The 22,131-nt window shown below is 35.3% G+C and overlaps 1 protein-coding gene across 2 annotated transcripts in view; it reads right to left on the bottom strand.

Annotated features, from left to right (window-relative positions):
- Window positions 1-21,545, bottom strand: part of TRAM1 (translocation associated membrane protein 1) — a 36,305-nt gene extending 14,760 nt beyond the window's left edge. Inside the window, exons 1-6 of one of the 2 annotated variants that reach the window (XM_031946273.1) lie at window positions 21,304-21,545; window positions 8,900-8,963; window positions 7,498-7,616; window positions 7,255-7,371; window positions 5,429-5,487; window positions 4,054-4,138 (exon numbers count right to left, since the gene is read on the bottom strand). In XM_031946273.1, the coding sequence (XP_031802133.1) occupies window positions 4,054-4,138; window positions 5,429-5,487; window positions 7,255-7,371; window positions 7,498-7,616; window positions 8,900-8,963; window positions 21,304-21,426 (567 nt within the window). In that variant the 5' untranslated portion in view covers window positions 21,427-21,545. Of the gene's footprint in view, window positions 1-4,053; window positions 4,139-5,428; window positions 5,488-7,254; window positions 7,372-7,497; window positions 7,620-8,899; window positions 8,964-21,303 lie in introns of both variants that reach the window. The other variant, XM_031946272.1, reaches the window with a different exon arrangement.
- Between the last annotated feature and the right edge of the window lie 586 nt (window positions 21,546-22,131).

The following is a 22,131-nucleotide window of genomic DNA, read 5'->3' as shown; positions in this document are numbered from 1 at the left end:
ATTTGGAAGCAGTCCAGAAAAATAAAGTTAGAAATAAAATATAAAAGACTTTAAATACCAAATAGAAAAGACTGTATCCCAGAAGCAATAAGAACCATTGAAACTTTGAACAAACTAGAAGCAGAGAGATCAACTAATAGGCTACTACAATAGAAAGAGGGATGGAGAGATTATTGCTCTGGGAGTTATCTGCATAGAGATAATTAAACTCATGGGAGGTGATGAGATCATTAAGATGGTGGTTGTAGAAAGAGAGAAGGCCCAATACAATGCTTTGAGATATGCCTATTTTTAAGGGCAAGGATAATGCAGCAAAGAAAACTGAGAAGGAAGCGGACAAGGAGAAAAGTATAAGAAAAAAATCTAGAAAAGAAAGTGTTTCCTGGAAGGAAAGGGGATTAACCAGCATCACATGCTAGAGAGGTCAAGAAGGAAAAAAAAAATGAAAAAATGTTATTGGTCTGGACTTTTTGGAGAGAGCAGTTTCTATTGAATAAGAACTTTAATATACGTAGATAAGATGAAAGCACGGATAGGTAACAAAGGTAAAAAACAAACAAACAAACAATAAGAACACTGAATTGTCATATAAAAATAGTTTTAAGTCTCAAAATGAGTTAAGCAGCTTTAACCTTATCCCAGGTGACCCTGGGATAACAAATTTTTTTGTTTTGTTTTGAAAAAGCTATGCTGGGTGACAAGTGAAGAAAGGCTGAGATTGTTTTTTGGGAGGGGTATGTGTGGTAATGAAAAGAGACAAAATGCAAAGCTGATAAATTCTTTCTTTCATATCTCAAATAAGTAAGGAGATGATGAGAGAGCATTTAGTTTTCTTGGTGAATTCATGTCTTCCTACCCCTAGTGAATTATATTTTTAGTTCCTGAGGATTGGAAGTTGTGATAGGTAATAGGTAATCCAATATCCGGGATTTCTGGAAATTTACTGAGGACAGAGAAAGTTCATGGCAGTTTTCCAAACAGCAAAGAGAACTGAATTGGCAACTTCTGCCAGGGATTCTGCCTAATTCCATTTCTGCCAAAATTCTAGACTGGATTATTCAAGAAATGTACAGCAAATATTTAGAAAAGGAGGCAGTGAATGCAAAATGGCAGTGTGGCTTCATTATAAACAGGTCATATCAGATTAACCTTATTTCTTGATAAGATTAAGTAAAGTGGCTGATCAGAAAAGTAATGGAAATATAATTTACCTAGATTTTGCAAAGCACTTGATAAAAATGTCATGCTTAAGAAAACTTCTTAATTTAAGAAAAATGGATATATGGATCACATGATAAATACAACTGAATAGACTCATAACTGGTTGAATAGACTCATAACTGGTTGAATAGTTGGACTTCAAGCATATTTATTAAGGTTTTCCAACTTGGACACTAGTTCCCAGTGAAGTCCTCTAGATGTGTGCATGCTACTCTTGTGTTCTTCAACATCTTTACCAATGACTAGAAAGTAGGAATAGATAGTATGCCCTTCAAATTTTTAAATGACACAAACCTTTGTTACCTTTAGCTAACATACTGATTATACTCAGGAGAATCATAGACAGACTAAAGTACTGGGTTGAATCCAATAAGAGGAAATTAAAGTAACATAAATGTAAAGTCTTACACTTGGATCCAGAAGTTCAATAGCACAAGCACAAGATGGGGAAGGTGTACTTACATAGATGTTTCTTTGAAAAAGAAACATAGAGCTTAATTTATCAAACTGCAAACCCAATGTATCTTATCAGTATGACATGGCAGCAGCCAAATTAATGTTATGTTGAGCTTCCATGAGAGTAAAATTGCTTCAAGAAATAAGGCGATTAATTTCCCCTTTGTATTCTGACCTACTCACAGTTTAGGAAGACAACTTCTAAGATAGCGAGTGTCCAGGAGAGCAACATAGAAGGTGAATGGCCTTGAGTCTTTGTCACATGAAGAGAGATTGAAAAGAACTGGAGATATTCAGCATGGAGAAGAAAGTATATTGGGGGGAAGCAATACGGTGTTCAAATATGTGAAGTGCTGTAATGTGGAAGAGAGATTTTACTTAATTTTGTCTGGCTCTATAGTAAACAAAAATTGCAAGGAGAGAAATAGAGAATTGATGACAGAAAGAACTTCCTGACAATTTGAGCTATACAAAAATGAAAATGCTATCTTTGAAGGTGATGGATTTACCTTAATCATTCAAATTGAAGCTGGACAACCACTTGCTGATAATGTTATTTTAGGTTCTAGTATGGACTAGATGGCCACTGAGATCTCTTTAGGATGTCAGTGACTACATAGTGGAATCTTGCCACTATATATCTAAAGTATTATTAGTATAGCAAAAAATTCTTTAGATCCTTAAAGACAACGCTAAAGATGTAAGTGCCATTAAAAATTGTGGTCATAATCCAATCCCCTCACCTCCACTTTGTTCCCTGATCTTAAAATAATTTAACATTATAAAAAATTCTTTTTCACACACTTAAAAGTAAAAAAAATAAACATTTTTTCCCTTGTTCAAAATGAACTATTCTGCAATAATAGCTAAGTGCTAATCTTTAAATGGAGTATATTAGCAGAATCAGTGAAGGTTAGTATTGTAAAACAAGCAAAATAAACACAAAAGAATTCATTCATGAATTACTATTTTTTGATATCAAGAAATATTTTGACTAATATGGAAAGATGTTTAACATAATTGTACATGTGTAATTTATATCAGATTGCTTTCTTGTCTTGGAAAGATCAGAAGGAAAGGAAAGGGAAAGAACAATTTGGAACTCAGATTTTTATAAAAATGAACACTGAAAACTCTTTTTACATGTAATTGGAAAAAAAATACTATTAAAATTGCTTACAATCCCTTATAAGACATATGTAAGAAGTGCTAGAATCAAGAAAAGCTGGTTCAACTCTAGTATCTAAAGCTTGAGATGTGTAACCAATGTCAAGTCATGTAACCTCTCTAAAGTTCAGTCTCCTCATCTATGAAATAGTGATAATGACACATCTCATAGGATCTATAAGAAGTTAAGGATCTATAAGAATGTCAGTCAAGTGCTTAAAAGACTCCCTGAATATTAGATTCTATATTATGTGTCATTAGAATGGGTTTGGTGAATTGGGGAGGATTTTACAGAGTTCTATAAGTGAGGGAGTGCTTGAATAATTTCTCCTGGAAGTAGAAATAGAAAAGTGGATGAGAGACTGTCTATGTGACTAAAGCATAAGAATATGGAAGGAAAAAGAAAAGACTAAAATATTAAAAATCCAATGCAAACAGGCAAAGAGCTTGAGAGTAGCAGTAAGTAGCTTTATTTTAATGAAAGGGGATGAGGATAATATTAGAGGCTTTGTGGGAAAAACTGGCAAGGACAATTTCTGTAGCAGGTAAATCTGCCTTAAGAAAAGTACTGGAAGTAAAGAGACTACAAAGTCATTTAACTGCTCTACTTAAGATTTTTCTTTATATAAAAACCACAACTTTTGTATACTTTAAAAAAAGGATCCATCCATTTTAGGAATGTTTATTTTGAAAGAATAAGATGACTTGGTTGGTTAAAAACACTTTAGTAATAAATTTGTTCTCTCAATACTAAATTTGCATTTTACTAAAATTTACATAGAACTATTTATTTGTCAGTTGTCTAATGTTTTAGTCCTTATATCACAAATAAGAAGTAAACTGCTAATGGCAATTATAGTATAAGTCAAAGACCAAACTCAGGATAAAAATGTTGTCATGGAAAAAACAAACAATTGAAAAATTATGACCACTGAGCACCATTCAAAATCTGAACTTATTAGCTTTTAAAGTGTTTGAGTTAAATTAAAATCAAATGAATGACCCAAACTTATGTTTTAGAATGAATAAAACTTTTTTTTTTTTTAGGGGAAGGAAGATTTGGGGAGGGTAAACAGAAGGGAGGATAATGTGAATAAAAAAAGATACTAGATAAAATTAAAAAAGAAAAGTTCCTCCAAGAAATTAAAAAAAAAAAAATCAATAGTAAGATAATTAAAAAAAAAAAAAATTATACATTGTCCAGCTTACTTTTTTGGTTTTCTGGAAGTAGAGCTCAGGAAAAGCATGAAACCAGTAAGCCAGCTGTGATATGTAGAAAAACTTCATTTGAAATCTGTACAACACAAGAAAGTGAAATAAATACTTTAAAAACATATTATATTTAAAAATACAGAATAAAACAAATATTGGAAGTCAGGGTCAATCATAAATATATCTATCATACAACTCCTTACTGTATCCATATTACATAGATACAAAAGAAGTAGTGTGATTAGAGGGATGTCTTTCCAACACACTTCTGACCTCCAAACAGATCCCCACGAGCACTTGCCTTGTAAAACATGCCTGAATTTCCCATTTTTACAGTCCCTCTTTAAGACACTATCTTTATAGGACTACTGGTTACTATATAAATTACCATAAAACAAGGACACTATTTTTGTAGGTCTACTGGTTACCATACAAATTACCATAAAAGAAATTTAGCCTTTTCCTTAGTACATAAACACTGGTTAGTTTATCAGAGTAGCTAGTTAGGAAGCACAAGGAATCTAATGCTGAAGGGATAAGATTCAAACTTAGTTCTGGGGTAGAAGGGAAGGAAGGAGAAGATCCTTGCAATAAGAGGAAGGGAAGCAGAAGGAGTATACCCCAAAGGAAAGACAGTGAAGCAGCATCAGGATATAGAGTGTAGATTTGCACATTTTAGAAAAGATACATATAATAGGCATTTTAGAAGGCCTACAGAAACACAAGAATAAAATGCAGCTGACACTTATTTAAAGAGTACTATTATTTTTTTTTTTAAAAAGGACTCAATGGGCATTTTCACAAATACAGATGTAAAGACATTTCTATAACTTGCTTTTTGTTTTCACATTTCTCCTCGATTCACCCATCCCCCACGTTTTAATTATAATGGAGTAATCCTATTTGCCAAATACTGTAAGTTATATTAAAAAAAGAAGTATAAGAAACATTCTCTGATGTCAAGGAACTTAGATGTCTGTTGAACTGATAAAACTGACATAAGTTTAAAAAAAATCAGAGAACCATATTGGACAATATGTAACCAACTTTTAAAGTGAATGGCACAGGGTATAAAGGTGATGAGAATTCAGAGAAGGAAGAAGTCACTATGGGAAAAGGATTGTGGAAGAAGGGGAAGTGATTTGGCTTAAAAGATGGAAAAGGAAATATGAAGAAGGAATGAATGGATCAAAGTTAAAAGAGAAAAAGAGAATAGAGAAGAAAGCAAAGAAGTGAAAAAGCAAGAACGAATAAAGGGAAGAAGAACATAATAAAAGGACCAACTGTAAGGAATACTAAACTAATATTTGTTGTCCTTCCATTTGACAAAACTATTTTCTTTAATCAATAAAAGCAAACAAAAATAACTTACGTCATCAAGGTAAGGGGGTAGGATTTCCACAGAATAGATGGATCTGAGATGAAGTTCTCCTAAGACAATATTGACATAAAAATTAGCCTATAGAAGATAATTTTAAAAATAAAGTAGAAAACTATTTCCATTCCTTTGATGCTCAAATTGTATCACATCCAGTGATGAAATAAATGGACTAAACCACTCCTGAAGTTTAATTATTGTAAATGGTTTGAAATAATATTCGAGTATTATAAAATAGTTATCTAAAGTACATAAACAATACTTATTGACTTGCTGATGGTCAAGCTAATTAGCATTTATTTGAAAAAAGTAAAACACTTTAAATTTTACTCTAATCTGTGTCCTTATTTTTACTAAGCAGCTATCTTGATAATCCAAAAGAAAGATTATTTCTTCTTGTAACTATTTATGAGGTAGAACCCCATTTTAATAAATTTGATAAAACATGAAAACTATACAGTATACAAAAGGAGAAAAATCTGTTAGAAGTTGTTTGTTGTTATTAATAGCTCCCAATTCAGGATAGTTCCATTTCCATTTCTTGAATTTCCTATAATGTCCTACTATAAAGATCCAGAACTCAGTACTTATTCTAAGTCCTTTCTCAAATCTGTGCAAGAAAAATCTTGCAAATCTTTGATACCTATTCCTCTATTAAAGTAGGCCCCCAAAAAACAAAATCTTTAAGAGAATTTAAAAAAAAAAAAACAAAAAAAACTTTTTCAGTGAACTAAATACTGACATACAAAAAAAAAAAAAAAATTATATATCCAAACAATGTCTTTGTAGACTAACTGCCATATGCTGGTAAAAACATCTGTTACAGAGGAAATTTTATTTAATAGAATTCGTTGTAAATCAAGAAAACAATGTTTCTATGGACTAGGATGTAGAACTAATCTCCAAATGCCTTCATTAATTTGTACTAATTTTGCGGAAAGTGTTATTAAAGCAACCAATTTATAACAGAAGGTAGGAGATAATGGAGTACATTCTTATTGATTCTTGCAACCTTGGCTTTCCATTCTGAAATTGTTAAACATGGCTTTGCTTCTTTAAACAAAACAATTTTTCACTAATAGTCTACAAATTTTATTTAATCTGCTTCTAAAAATTCTAACTTTCATATATCCAAAACATACTTTAAATAAAAGTGTCATTTCCCCAAAGAAAAGTAATGCTTCTAAGAAAACCTAACTTCTAGATTGTAGTTTAACAAATATCTGGGGAAGATGACATAGAGAAAAAACAAGAACAGAAACAAATGACTTTAAGATAAAAGTTCTTATTTTTTCCATTAGAATGATATAAGTAAGGTTCTTGTTGTACTCTTTGAAAAAGCATGCAATATTTTTAAAAGATCTTTGGAAAGCGCTTCATCTGGCTGCCTTTATTTTCAAGAAATGGCTGAAAACATCTCACTCTTGAGCACCAGCAGTTTTAAAGTCACTGTTATCTTAAAATCTTTTTTGCTAATAGAGGCACTGTCTGCAAGTGAATATGAGATAAAAAATATTTTCTTGATTCAGGGACCATAAATGTAGTATGTGGCGTTCTACATAAAACAACACAAAACAAACTAAACAGCATACAATTCAATTTAAAAATAAGTATCACCTTAAATTCAACATTTATACCAAATTAATAGCATTCCTAATCTCCAACCAATAGATATGTTGAGGAAAAGGGAGAAGTTCAAATTTTCAGTAAACCAAAGTTAATTGATAGGCTGGAGGACAGCATTTAAGGAGAATATTTTCTATTTGGTGTTTAAAATATGAGCTTTTTAGATATGAATATTTTAGCATGTAAATACTTACAGATACTAGAATGCTTGTGCCCCAAATACAAGAAAAAAGGTAGAATGCACTAAGTTGACCAGATTCATTAAACTTGCTATGTTTCGTTTTAGAGAAGTGCATTCGCCTATTAATTTTCTAAAACAACAAAACAAAACAAAACAAAAGTCATTAGTAATTACAAGGATTCCAAATATATAATAAGTTCATCTTAAAATTTAAAAAGTTCATCTACCTTAAAAAAAAGTCACACTAGGTACTTACATCCAAGACATATTCCTGAATTATTGCATGAATAATTATTGCTACAAGCATATAGAAGAAAACTGTAGCCAAATCTTTGATGCCATAGTAATAGAAAGAGAGCGTTTCTGTTGCACGGTCTTCTAAAGGTAAAAAAGAAAAGCAAACAAAAGTACATATTAAGATTGTTAATTAAGAATAGAACAGTCTTATGGAAATAATAAAATAAATAATAAAAAAAACTAAGAATAAAAAATCTGGTAATTCCCAAGATAATCTGCTCCTAGGAGAAGTTTGAATAACAAAATTTGAAAAGCAATTACAGTGCTTATTTGAAAGAAAAACTCAATATCATATGGAAAGGTCTAGATTTATGGTACCATATGAGAAAAAACAGTTAACTTAAGTATCTCTATTAATTGCCATTTACCTTAATTAAACAAAAAACCACAAATTCTAATCAAACAATAAGTACAGAGATTTCTTATTATCTTTCCCATAGAATTCTAGGTTTTTTCTTCCCCTTCTTTTTATTCTGCTTAATTAAGCTAATTAGAGATAATTTAATTTTTATAGTCATTGGCTTAATCACCTGATTATTGTACTGAAGATTTACACCAAAGATTTCTAAAAATGTGTAATTTAGAAACCCAAAGTTCCAAAACCAAAAATAATTCTGAGTTCTTTTGTATATATTCAAGGAGTGACATGAAAAATGTTATTTATGCTCATTCCCATGGACAACATCTAATATTACTTTAAACTTGTATTTCTTTCTAATAAAGCTTTTTTTCTTTTAAAAAAGTTTTAACTTTATGAGATATTTTAGAATTTTATTTTCTTAAATAATCTTATTTTCTGAAATGGGAAAAAAAGTAATTTGGGTAGTATTATAAGATAATTCAAGCAATCAACAAGCCTACTATTTATTCTTGACTAATTTTTTTTTTTTAATGTAGCATACCTTGAGAATGAATGTTAAGCTAAAATCTTTATTTCTACAAACCCGGAACTATATAATCTGAATGACAAATATGATCCAAATTCTTACATTATAGTTGGGGGAGGGGGATTTGTGAATTGATTTGAAATTTACATTTCAAGTCTTAGACTAGCAAATTTGCAAGATCACTTCTACACATACATATACAAGTACTTTTTTAAAAACTGTAAAATAAGTATATAAAATTCAATTTGAAAGAATGAATGATCATTATGGATTCTTAAGCTGCTCCATTAAAAAAAAATCTAAGTAATTCAAGTATAGAAAAAAACTAATTTCTATACAATGTACTAGGAGATGTCAGTCAAAAATAAGGTATTTTACACAAGGTGAACATTAAAGCAGAAACAAAAGTCTACTGACTCTCAATAGTACTTTGTGTTCTACTCATCAAAATAGCAAATTTTAAAAGGTACTTACCTGTAGCTGGAATGGTAACATTGTATTGAAGAGTAACAAAAATAACTGCTGCTTTTGTTGTAATCTGAAAGAAATAAATAAAAATTAAGATAAACCAGAGTACTGAATCAACTTTAAGAACCTGACATATGTAGATCAAATACATCCTCTCAAATCCAAACCAGGGAGGAAAGAGATTATGGTTGTGATGGCTCTAATCCTTAGAGACAGAAGCCATTAAAGAAAGAAAGAAGGCAGTTTTCAAACTGGAGGACACAGAAGATGATCTATTGTAGTATGGGAGAAAAATTAGAACTTTTGTTTCCTCTTTATTCAAAAGAAAAGAAAGGAATTTAAATTTCATTAATATTTATTTTATAGATCGACACTGGCAACCTCACTTGGTCTACATGTCATGTGTCACAGATGGTTGGTCCAGAGGGTATTATGCAAAGACTGAGAATTTTACAATGCTAAGAGGTTGGCATTGATGCCTTCACCTGTTCCTCCTATTATAGCTTCTCTGAACCTGGCTAAATGGATTTACAGACTGTATTATCTAGTTTTACCTAAAACATCACAAAATGAAGAATAGAATATCTCTCTTAAAGAGATATTTGTAAAAACAAAAATGTGATCTTAATAGTAACAAATAGTAAAGAAAATTGTAGAGCTGACAAATCTACTTCTAATATAAACTTTTACAGGCATGTCATAAGATCAAAATAATGATGACCTAATCAGACCTGAAAAGATGGCAAAATTTTTTTTAAAAAATCATCAAAATTATTTGAAATATATATTTATATTTGCTATTGCTAATAATGAATTTTTGCTTAAAATACATTTGTGCCATCATGTTTAATTAGCAAAGTACCTAGAAACTAAGCTTTTGTTGTTAAAATAAAATAAAAATGTAAGGTATTACCTATAAACTCTCAGGTCTAAGCTGCAAAGCTTAGAGACAGATTTTTTTTTTTTATAATAGCTTTTTATTTTTCAAAATAAATACCAAGATAGTTTTCAGCATTCATCCTTGCAAAACCTTGTGTTCCAAATTTTTCTCCCTCCCTTCTCCCTACTGTTCCCCCCCCCAGACAGAAAGCCAGTAATATAAGTTAAACCTGTGCAATTCTTCTAAACATATTTCCACATTTATCATGCTATAAGAAAAATCAGATCAAAAAGGAAAAAAAAAACAAACAACAACAAAAAAGGTGAAAATATGATGTTATAATTCACATTCAGTTCCCACAGTGCTCTGTCTGGATGTAGATGGCTCTCTCCATCAAAAGCTTATTGCAATTGGCCTAAATCATATCATTGTTGAAAAGAGCCAAGTCTATCCCAGTTATTCATCTCAATCTTATTGCTGTGTATAATGGTGTACATTGTGCTCTTGGATCTACTCACTTCACTTAGCATCAGTGTCTGTAAGTCTCTCCAGGCCTTTCTGAAATCATCCTGCTGATTGTTCCATATAGAACAATAATAATCCATTACATTCCTAAACCATAACTTATTCAAGCATTTGGCAATAGTCACTCAGTTTTCAGTTCCTTGTCGCTACAAAAAGGAATGCTATAAACATTTTTGCACATGTGGGTCCTTTTTCCTTTTTAACGATCTTTTTAGGATACAGACTCAGTAGAGACACTGCTGGATCAAAGGGTATACACAATTTGATAGCTTGAGCATAGTTCCAAATTGTCTTCAGAATGGTTGGATCAGTTCACAACTCCACCAACAATGTATTAGTGTCCCAGTTTTCCCATATCCCCTCCAACATTTATCATTATCTTTTCCTGTGATCTTAACCATCTGAAAAGTATGAAATGGTACCTTGGAGTAAGACAAAAATTTTTAACTTGTTTACAACTTTCAAATAGTTTCTGTGGGTTTTGAACAGATTTGTTAAAAAAATCCAATCAGCTTCTGAGAAAAACTGAATATCATGGAGGAGAGAATATATAACAGTTGAATTTCAACAAAAACTTGAGTCATTAAAACCAAATACTGAAATAAATTGAAGTTAAAACTCAACTTTTGAATTTCTATACTAGAAAATAAAAAGAATATTCAATCACATTATTCTCATGAAACCATAATTTTCAGTGAGAGCAAAAGATTCTGTACTGATAAGTTTAAATCATTATAAATTATTATTTTTTCCTTCATTTCAATTTCTATTTTTGTATGATTTTTATTTAATTGGATCTGTGTTCCCATGAATTCAATAATTTTTTTTTTTTTAAATAAAGCACATACTATGTTCCAAGCACTGTACTTCAACAGGTTACGAATGAGAAGAAATTCAGTCCCCATGGTCAAGGAACTTAAAATTAATGGAGGAAGACACATACAAAATATCACCAGGGGGTACCTAGCAGAGTTGTTGCCTGGAGTTGAAACCAGAATTACAGGAAGAAAGTAGAATGAGCTGCAAAGTCCAGATCCTGACTTCTAAAAGAAATCTTTGGGAGGAATTCAGTGCTTCAGCCCTCCCCTTCCTCCCCCCCCAAAAAAATCAGAGGGGAGAGACAGCTGAGATGGTGGGAGTTAACCTGGTGATGAGATCAGAAGCAAATAGCTTCTCCAAAGAGGAGCATCTTCTGCAGAGCAGAAACCATGAAAGGCTGCAGATTGAGAATAGAATGGATAGAATCTATAATTTCTTCCAATAATACAATAATAATCCAATAACTTGTCTAATAACCCAGTAATTCATCACCCAGTTCTGCTTATCCATTCTGGGCACCTCTTACTTGTGTTCTCCTTAAGTTTACCTTCCTTGTTTTCTCCTGACATCCCACAGATACCAGTGGAACACTGACTTATTATTATTACCTGGTGTCATGTGACCAATCCAGTCTTCTCATTATACAGTTCTTCAATGACATCTTTTACTCCTGTTATTATAAAGAGTTCCAAAGAATAGTTTGGAATTTGCTCAAATCCACTACATATTTCTCCATTGCCCTCTGGGTGAATTCATTTTGAATACTTCAGAAGTGAGTATATTCCATTTCTTCCTGGAACAAAACACTGGTGGACTGGTAATATTGAAAAGATGGGTCTTCTCTTCATGGGAAACTTGGGATCAGTAAAGCTTTGCAAGTCCTCAAAAGCAATCCAACCCACTCTTTTTCAGTTCAGGTCCAATACATTGTCCATCTGTACAAAGTCTATTTCAAAATTGATGGATAAATTCTATACCATTTTCATCAAAATGCATATTGAAATCTAGGCGAGACATTACTTATCTACTTGGTCAATCCTGTGTAGATGGACAGATCAAACTGCTTTGAAATGACAAACTCCTTGCAAGATGCTCTACAATATTTCAGGGCACAATGCATAATCAGCACAATGTGATCTATAAATAGGAACATATGGGAGGGCAATAATTCCTCTTTGACTTGAACTCTGCTCTGTATCTTGTTCAGTGATAAATAGTTTTTTGTGGGGAGCCGGCACTAATCTACAGCCACATAAGGCCAACCTTGAATAGGCTGAATCTCCTAATCACATTATACCAAAGACTTCCTGAATAGGAATCTCCTAATCACATCCTAACTTTGAATAGGCAGATATCTAGGCATCCCCTTATCACATCATAGAGCTTCCTGCCACCAGAAATATCTGAGCAGCTCATCCTTGGGCTGCCAAGGATACCAACCCTTTGTCTAGGACCCCTACCCTGTACTGTGTTTGTACAACCCTGCCTTCTTTCCTACTGCTATATATATCTGTACTATTGCACCCATTAAAATGAGGCTTGATCAGAATGATTTGACTTGCCTCCATTTTGCACATCCCCTCTCTCTTGCCCTTATCTCTTTTCTTCCAGGGTCCACACACACTGCCTCGCAGGCCGAGGCAGTTTTTGTGAGCACATATGCTTATTTTATGCTTCACCTGATATTTAATATTGGAGTCACCAAACAAGACTATTTCTATTATAATTTCTGCAGAATCTTGAATCATTTTGGTTATAGAAAACACCTTAAAAAGAATCTATGGAGATTTAATGTTAACGGTAGTTATTAACACTCTTTCAGCTGCTCTCTGAAGATGCCAAGAATATCTACTACATTCTGGGCTATCACAAGTAGTCCAGACTTTTGATGACTCTGGAGACAGAGTGAAGCTCTGAGGATTTTCACAATTCCCCTTCACTTAAATTCAATTCAAACACAAGTCAAGACATCACTCATTTATGATGTAATTGTTCTTCTTCAAAAAGGAAAATGAAAGATTAACAACAACAACATTGGCATAAGATCTGAGGTTTTTTCTCAGCCTTCAATTCTCAGCCCAATTGTTTTTCCTCCAACATGAATATATACTTGATCCAGCTTAGGTTTTTCTAACATGGAATGTTTTATAAGATGTATAACAGTAGTAGGGTAGTACATGCATAAAATTTATAACTAAATGCATGTCAAGAATACTTTTTAAAAATTACTTTTAACATAGAATATGGGACCAAAAGTTTGGAGACTAATGTTATAAAAGATAAGAGGACCAGCCTTAGATTCAGAATACACCGAATTCAAGTCCTATGACTTAAGACACTTAAGTGATATAATCCTTAGTCAAAGTCACTTAACATCTTGCTGCCCCCTCATCAAAACTTAATGCTTTCCTTAATGAGATTTCCCCAAACCAAGTAACAGGCCTCTACCTTCCAGTAACAGAAAACAAAGGTGGGAACCACCAGATGTCAGATTATATAATCCTAGCAGGCAAACCTGAGGAACTCCGGATCACTGAGGGAAGAAGGGTAAGGCACTCCCTTAAAGCAGTGACAATTTTACTATAGTAAACAGCGCTTGTCCAGTAGGCACAACTTTGTTGTTACTGTTCTCTAGTCTTCTAAACTTGCAGAGAAATTTTGCAATCTTGGAGACTAGCAAAGGGTCTTTTTTTTTTTTTTAAAGAGATTGAGAATTTAATGTAATGGTTTTTAGTGATCTCCCAAAATTCTTTCACTGGACGTAGCCGATTCCGTTCATTACTGCTCCATTGGAACTGATTTGGTTCATCTCATTGCTGAGGATGGCCAGGTCCATCAGAATTGGTCATCATATAGTATTGTTGAAGTATATAATGATCTCTTGGCCCTGCTCGTTTCACTCGGCATGAGTTCGTGTAAGTCTCTCCAGGTCTTTCTGAAATCATCCTGTTGGTCATTTCTTACAGAACAAATATTGTTATTCATATTCATATATTCATATACCACAATTTATTCAGCCATTCTCCAATTGATGGGCATCCACTCAAGTTTCCAGTTTCTGGCCACTACAAAAAGGGCTGCCACAAACATTCGTGCACATACAGATCCCTTTCCTTTCTTTATGATCTCTTTGGGGTATAAGCCCAGTAGTAACACTGCTAGATCAAAGGGTATGCACAGTTTGATAACTTTTTGAGCATAGTTCCAAATTAGCAAAGAGTCTTTCATTGGCAGTCGATAAATTCCCTAAGAAATCATTGTACACAGCAATAATAAAATTATACGATCATCAATTCTGATAGATGTGGCTCTTTTCAACAATATGATGATTCAGTCAGTTCCAAAGATCTTGTGATGAAGAGAGCTACCTACTCCCAGAGAGAGCATTGTGGGAACTGAGGGTTGATTACAACATAGCATTTTCACTCTTTTTGTTTGTGGTTTGCTTGAATTTTATTTTTTCTCATTTTTTAAACTTTTTGATCTGATTTTTCTTGTGCAGCAAGATAATTGTATAAATATGTATGCCTATATTGGATTTAATATATATTTTTACCATGTTTAACATATATTGGATTAGATGTCAGCTAGGGATGAGTGGGGAGGAATTGGAATACAAGGTTTTTTAAGGGTCAATGATGAAAAAAGTATCCTTGCATGTTTTCAAAATAAAAAAACTTCAATTAAAGAAAATCCCCTGCTAGAACAAATTTTAACGAACTTTAAAGGGTAAGTGACATACAGATGAAATTAAAATTGGAGGGAAAAGTTAGAAATAAATATCTACTATCTAAACTACTTTAATTACATTGTTTCATATGGATAGACACTTTGAGAAAAGACTCATTAGAAGTTAACTATTTTCTTACTAATTTCTATTACAAATTCAAGAAGCTACTTATTTTTTTTTTTTGCCTTAATAATTACAAGTTATATTTTTATGTTATAGTTACTATTTTGCACTTAAGGACAAAGATTGTATCTTATTTATCTTCATATTCTTTAGGACCCAGCACAATATCCCGTATTTGTATCCGGTACTTAACAGTTTGTGGAACTAACTAAATTTTCTAAACTGTTCCAAGCTAGTTAGCATGACCTGAGGTCAAAGACAATTAAACAACAACTCTTATAGAAGTACTAACCCTTAGGCCATGGCCAAGGCCTAAGACAGTTGGGAAACAAGCTTTAATTGCTGAACATTCTTCTTAGAATCAGGAAACAACTTTTACCCCCTTTAATTTCTATTTTGGAGTATCTGTTTCCTTTGTGAAGAACACGTCTCTCTCTTCTACAATAATATTCTCCAAATCTGTCTTTTAGGACAGTATGGTTTACTGACCTCTGATAGTCTTATGGATCTGAGGTCAAAACTATTTTCAAAACAATACTAAGATATCTATAATAATTTCTGTCCAACTATATGAAGATGGGCTTTCTTCATATACTTAAACTAAAACTATGTATTGCAAGTGCCAAAATATGGAAACAAATATGAAAATCTACTCTTATGTCAGATATAAGATTGATAAAAATATGCAAAAAAATTTTTTTCCATAAAAATGTTACTTGTGTTAAAATAGAATGGGCTTATTTATTCTTATTTTAAAATGACTTAATACTTAATTTATCTATGAATCACATGAAATATTTTTGGAATCCACAGTAATTTTTTGAGAGTTTAAGTTTTGAAAAAATGTTCTTGGATAAATGGATATAGTAGAAAAACTACTGGATTTGGAGACAATGGACCCGAGTTCAGATCTTGGCTCTATCTCTTTATTGGTCCTGTGACTTTTTTTTAATGTTTGATATATTTTACTTTTAATATACATTTCTTCATGAATCATGTTGGGAGAAAAAAAATCAGAATAAAAGGGAAAAACCATGAGAAGGAAAAAAAAAAAAAACCCAGAAGAAAAAGGAAAAAAAAGTGAACATAACACGTGGTGATTTATATTCATTCTCCACAGTTCTCTCTCTCTGGATACAGGTGGTGTTTTCTCTCCGAAGTTTATCAGATCACTAATGCAACTTATTCAGGGGCAAATGGGTGGCATAGTGTATTGAGAAGCAACCCTGGAGTCAGGAGGATCTGAGTTGAAATTTGGCTTCAGATATTTAACTATCTGTGTGAGCCTGGACAAGTCACTTAACCCCAATCATCTTACAAAACAAAACAAAACAAATTTCTTATGTCAATCTGAGATATATCAAAACTGCTATGGGGAATAACATGATGCAGAAGGTATTGCTGTAAATACAGTCAGAAATTTTCAGAAGTGATAGGAAGCTTGATGACCAACTAACCCAAAACATACATCAGCAAATGAATTCCTTCTACAATATATTTTTTCAAGTGGTTGTCCACAGACTGTTTTAAGATTTCTAGAATGGTGAACTGAAGGAATTTGAAGACCAGATTCAAATTTCTGCCCCATTACTTTCTACCTGTTTAGCTTTAGATGTAAATGGGAGCCATAGGATCCAGATTGAAATGCTGAGAGGCAGTTAGATGGTTCAGTGGACAGAGCATTGGCCTTGGAGTGAGGAGGACCGGAGTTCAAATTTGACCTCAAACACTTAATACTTACTAGCTGTGTAATACACTTAGTCCTCACAAATGCCTTACAAAAAAACCCAACAATAAATCTTGACTCTGCCACTCACTGATCTTGACAATCATTTAACCTCTGTAGGCCCTCCAACTTTTATGTCTCTGTAAAATGAGAGGGTTGGATTACATGATCTCTGTTACAAACCTATGATATTATGAACCTCTTAAAGCAGCCCATTCCACTTTAGGACATTTCCCTCAAGATGTTGTTCTAGAACTGATTTCAGTCTAGGCAATTTGCCCTCCAATTCTATTCCCTGGGGGGAAGGGGAAGGAGGGAAGAGGTCAAACAAAATTGAATCCCTCTCCTACAGGACAGCCTTTATTTTAAAACGGTTATCTTCTCTAAACATTCTCATTTCCTTCACTTGATTTTTTTGCCATAAATCAAGGTCATTGCTTATCCTGATAAGATGATATCCACCTCTTAACACTTTTTTGGCTTATAATAATAGCGTATTACAATAGCACTTTAAGTTTGCAAAACATTATCTCATTTGATCTTCACAATATTGTGAAGTGATATTATTATTTGCATTTTATAGATGGGAAAACTGAAGCTAAGAGGCCAAGTGTCTTGCCTTCAGTCATACAGCTGCTAAGTTTTTGAGTCAAGATTCACATGATCTTTTTGACTCCAAGCCCAATACTATACAGTGCACCACCTACCTTGTCATCTGCTTTTATAATATATATATAGCACTTATTATTTTAGGTATGGTCTGACCCAAGCAGAAGAGCACTGCTGCCTACTTAGCCCTAGATGCTGTACCTCTCTTAAAGCTAAAATTATACAGACTGCTGACACATACTAATTTGAATATCTATAATTCTTAGATCTTTTTTCAAATCAACTAATTATCTATGACTCCCATCTTGTACTTGTGACAATGACTTTTTCTTTAAGTCTATGTTATATTTTTATTAAATTCATTTTACTGTCTCTATATCATTTGATACAAACACCTGGGTTGTCTCTTCCTCCTTCCAGCTTGGTATCATCTGAAAATCTGATTAAGTATTGGAATAATGCCTTATTGAAGTCACTATTAAAAATGTTAAACACTTCAGTGGAGGTCTCCTTCCAAGATGACATTAAATGACTATTCATAGGTTCTAGCATTCAACTAGTTCTAAAACCCCCTATTTTATAGTGTTTATCTAGCCTGTCTTTCCATGAAACATTCTGAACATGATGAAATTAAGACATGTGTGTGATTGGGCAGAGAAATTGAAGAGGATAGTGACTAAGAAAAGGTCATTCACTGCATTAGGTATTTAGGCTGTTACTATAATGATCTTGGTAGAGAAGGCAGTTTCATTTGGGTGGTGGGAGAACTTTATCGGAGGACTAATAAATAAGTGAGGAAATAAGAGGTTGTGAATATAGACAGCTCTTACACCAAAAGAAAGAGCATAAGGGCATACCCTCAGTCCTCCATTAAAAATACAGGAAAAAAAAATGTCTTTTAGAACAATGGGGGAGGAGGGAAAGAGAATGTTAATCCTATAAACTTCAAACTACCTTCAACATTTACTTTTTCCTATATTCCAATGGCCATATTTGCTTTCCTTAAAAACAAAAACAAAAAAGATCCAATATATATTGTTTGGATACTGATACTTTGCAACAAAAGCCGAAACAAGTCTCTATTGAATTAAGAGTATGTCCTTATAAAAGAAAAATGCACCCTTTATTTTTGGTAATATAGTTATTAATATTGACCACTGTATTTGACAAGATTTTGTTAGCTCTCCATGTTTCTCTGTATAAACTGTCACTGATGGCACTTTTTAAAGTCTGGCAGAGGAGAGAGAAAATAATTTGAAGGGCTTGTAGGAGGATCAATGGAAGTCATTTTTAGGACATGATAAAATTTGGGCCAAACATGGATATCTGGAGACAGAAAAAACTAATAGAGAAACGGAAGAAGGAAGAGATTAAAGATGTATTGGGACATGAAGATGGAGAGGATGGGGTTGGAAGATTAATGCAGCAAAGCGTTGAAGGGGCTGAGATCAGATCAAAAGCATAGGAAAAGGGGAGAAGCCTTTTCCCTTCCTTTCTAGTAACTACCAATGTGTTTACTTCTCTTCAATATGCTAACATTTTTCTCATCTGTTCTGAGTCTGCACAAACCAATATTAAATTACATTTGGTACTGTTTTAATAGTATCACTGTTCATCCTGTGATATTTCCTTTTATAGTACTTCAAAATCCTGAGCTATCAACATTTGGTAAGAATAGCATACAATTTTCACAAACTACCTTATCTTCCTGATACTTAAGTTTTTTGCCCTGAATTTATTTTAATATGTTTGGCATCTTTATTACTTCATACTAACATAAAAAAAAAACCTTCAAATTTACAAATAAAAATTAATTCTACCCTTATTTAAAAAAAATTGCTCAATGTACATACATATACTACCCAAATTCCTGGTGAATTCTTTTCACCAAAAAGCTATCTCAAAAAGACTGAAATCATACCAATCTTCATATACTCTCTGCTTTCTAAACTTGTCTATAATACATTCAAAATTATAATAATCTCCCTTGTTTGCATCCAAATATGCTATTTTCAAATTAAGTTTTATGAGTGGAGAAAATAACTACAAAGTGCAGGAAAACATAAAGCCTAAGCATTATAATTAACATTAAATATATTCAATAAGCATATAATTTTCCATTAGTATTGTAGAATTAATGCAGCAATGAAATTAGAAATAAAACAATCTAAGTTCTAAAAAATTTTGGAAGTAAAGAAAATTTGTAAGGATCCAGAAAAGAATATAAAAAAACAAGAACTTTAAAACTTTAACCTATTATATTCCATTTTTTGAGTGTCTATGTATATGCTGGATGCTGAGAGATTCAAGGATGATTTGTAAGGCTCCTACTCTGATGGAGTTCATAACCTAGAAAGGAGACAGAATTTGCATAAAAGTAATTTTAAAACAAAATATGAAAGCCAGCAGAGAGAATTAGGAGAGGGAAGAAAATAGGGAGGGTTTCATTAAAAAAAAAAAAAAAAAAAAAAAAAAAAAGGCATCAATCAGGGGTAAAGAACTGCGAACATTTCAACAAGTAGTTAAAGGAAAGCACTTAAGATTCTTGATTTTTATATTTTAAACAGATGCTGCCTTATTGCCAAGATATTGATGGCCATTTGCTACTTAAGCTTTTGTATTTGAGTTTTCTACTCTTTTCCAATGTTGCAGACTTGTTACACAAGAGCACTAAAATAAATTTATGAGTTCAGTTTCTGCTAGATCCCATATAAATCAAGCTGATTCCTTAACTTAAAAATGTAGCTCGAGTACTGAAGATGCTGTATCTTCGCTTGCCAAGTTTTAAGAGTCCATTGTATTTCATAATAGACACTCAATGCCAAGTCAAATAACCCTCACGAATAATCCATCTGTGAAGAGAGACTTGGTAATGTCTCTTGTACCTCTCCATTCTAGAGTCCCAACATTTCCTTTCCTCTCATCGCGCCAGGAGGAATAATCATCTCACTCTTACCCATTCTAGTCATTCTAACTAATTGGTTATGTAGCGACCGGGCACGTCGATGATTTTCCATTGGGATGGACAAACATTTATTAAACTAAAGATAAAAGCGCTGGAAGACAAGAGGGGATAGTGATGTACACACAGCCCAGGCCAGAGACTCAAGAGGGATACACGGCGTGGCCCACCGTGAGTCCAACCGTCGGCCTCCTCCCTCCCCCGCCCCCCCCCCCAGTGCTCCAGGGCTCCGCTCTCAGATGGACACGTCTCCGTTTGTTTCCCTCCGGCCGGCCGGGCAGGAGGGGCTCTAAGGGGAAATACCCCCTGGGGCTTGTAGTTCGCCGGGGCCACCCCTTCGCCCAGCCCCGAGGAGGGAGGGGGGGGCACATTTCCCGAGAGGCCTTGCTCTGATGGCTCGGCTTTCCCTGCTCCCTGTCCAGTCGGGCCAACTTCTTTCCCCCCAGGCCCCCGCCTCGACTCTCCCCTGGCAGCGGGCGGGAGCTGGAAGGGGTGGGGGGCCCTTACCTCCTCCGCCCGCCCCCTCCCCTCCGACTAGGGGCCGCCCCCCGCCCCAGCCCCTAGCTCACTGCCACGTAACCCTTCGCGGGAACCAGGAACTGAGCTGGGGTAGCGACGCGGGCGGGAGGAGGAGGGAAAGAGGGGGCGCCGGCCCCCAGAACGCCAGCTCCCCTTCCCGCCCGGAGGCTCCGGAGAAGCGACGAGAAAGCTGAGGCCAAGGACTCTGCCTCTCCTTCCCTTCCCCTCCTCCCTGGCCTTCCGCGCTGCTGCCCCATTCCCAGGTTCCCCGGCGGGATGGTGGGGAAGGATGCCGCACCCCGCGTCTTATTCTTGGGAGGGAGGGAGACAGGCGGCCCATGCCCCTCGGGATTGGGGGATGGGGATGGGTGCCGTCCTCTGCTCCTTCAGGACGGGGCTGAGGGGAAACTGTCAATCCCGGCCGAGAGACAAGGAAGCCAGGGAAGAGGGAGCGCCCTGCTGGGCGGGAGGCGCGCAGGGGACGGGGGGCGAGGGGGTGTGTATCCGCTTGTCTCACCTCGAACATGAGCCCCACCAGAAAGACCATCGCTACGCAAGAGACGATGTCGGCGTGATTCTGCAGGATGAATTCATGGCTCAGGACGGGAGGGTTCTTAGTGCTCTTCTTGCGGATGGCCATGGCGAAGGCCGGTCCTTGTCCTGTGCTGGCCTTCCCCCTCCTGTCTTCTCCTCCTCCTGCGCCGCCGCTGCTGCTGATGCTCCTGCTTCGCTCGTCTTCCCGGGCCAGACGCTGCCGCCGCCGCCGCCGCCGCCGCCGCCGCCGCTGCTGCTGCTGCTGCTAACCACCGCCTCCGTCTTGTCCCCTCCCCCTGGCTGCTGTTCTCAGCCCCGCCGCAGCCGCTCGCTGGGACTTCACTTCCCATCCCACAGCCACTACGCAGCCGCCGGGGCAACCGGGGGAAAAAAAAAAAAAAAAAAAAAAGGAAAAGAAAGTGGGAGGGGGGAGAAGAGGGGAAAGCGATAGAAAATGCGCACGCGCAGACTCAGGGCTTCCGACGTTCGCAGTTCTTTCCCTCATTTCTTCTCCCCTGAATCCTCCAGCCTCGCCTGCAGCGCCATCTGCTGTCTGGAGGGCGGTAGTCTTCTTTAGGATGAGAAAACGCCTCTAGGACACCCGCCCTGCTTCACTAGCGATAGGTGCTGTTTCCCAGGCAGCAGCACCTCCGCTCTTTGGGTGAAGAAGCTGCTGCGAGTTGTGCCCTGCTCTGCGCAGGCGCGTCCAACCCCACCTTGCCTCAGCCTCCTTCCTTCTCCAGGCTGGGCAACTTGAGAGTGCGGTGCTCACCGGCGCTTCTCTCCGGGCGGGCTTCCCTTTCCAGCCGCT

The sequence above is a fragment of the Sarcophilus harrisii genome, chromosome 1 (genome assembly GCF_902635505.1).
Source record: "Sarcophilus harrisii chromosome 1, mSarHar1.11, whole genome shotgun sequence".
NCBI lineage: Eukaryota > Metazoa > Chordata > Mammalia > Dasyuromorphia > Dasyuridae > Sarcophilus > Sarcophilus harrisii.
The sequence above is the reverse complement of the archived record's forward strand: the minus strand, read 5'-3'. Positions and strand labels throughout refer to the sequence as shown.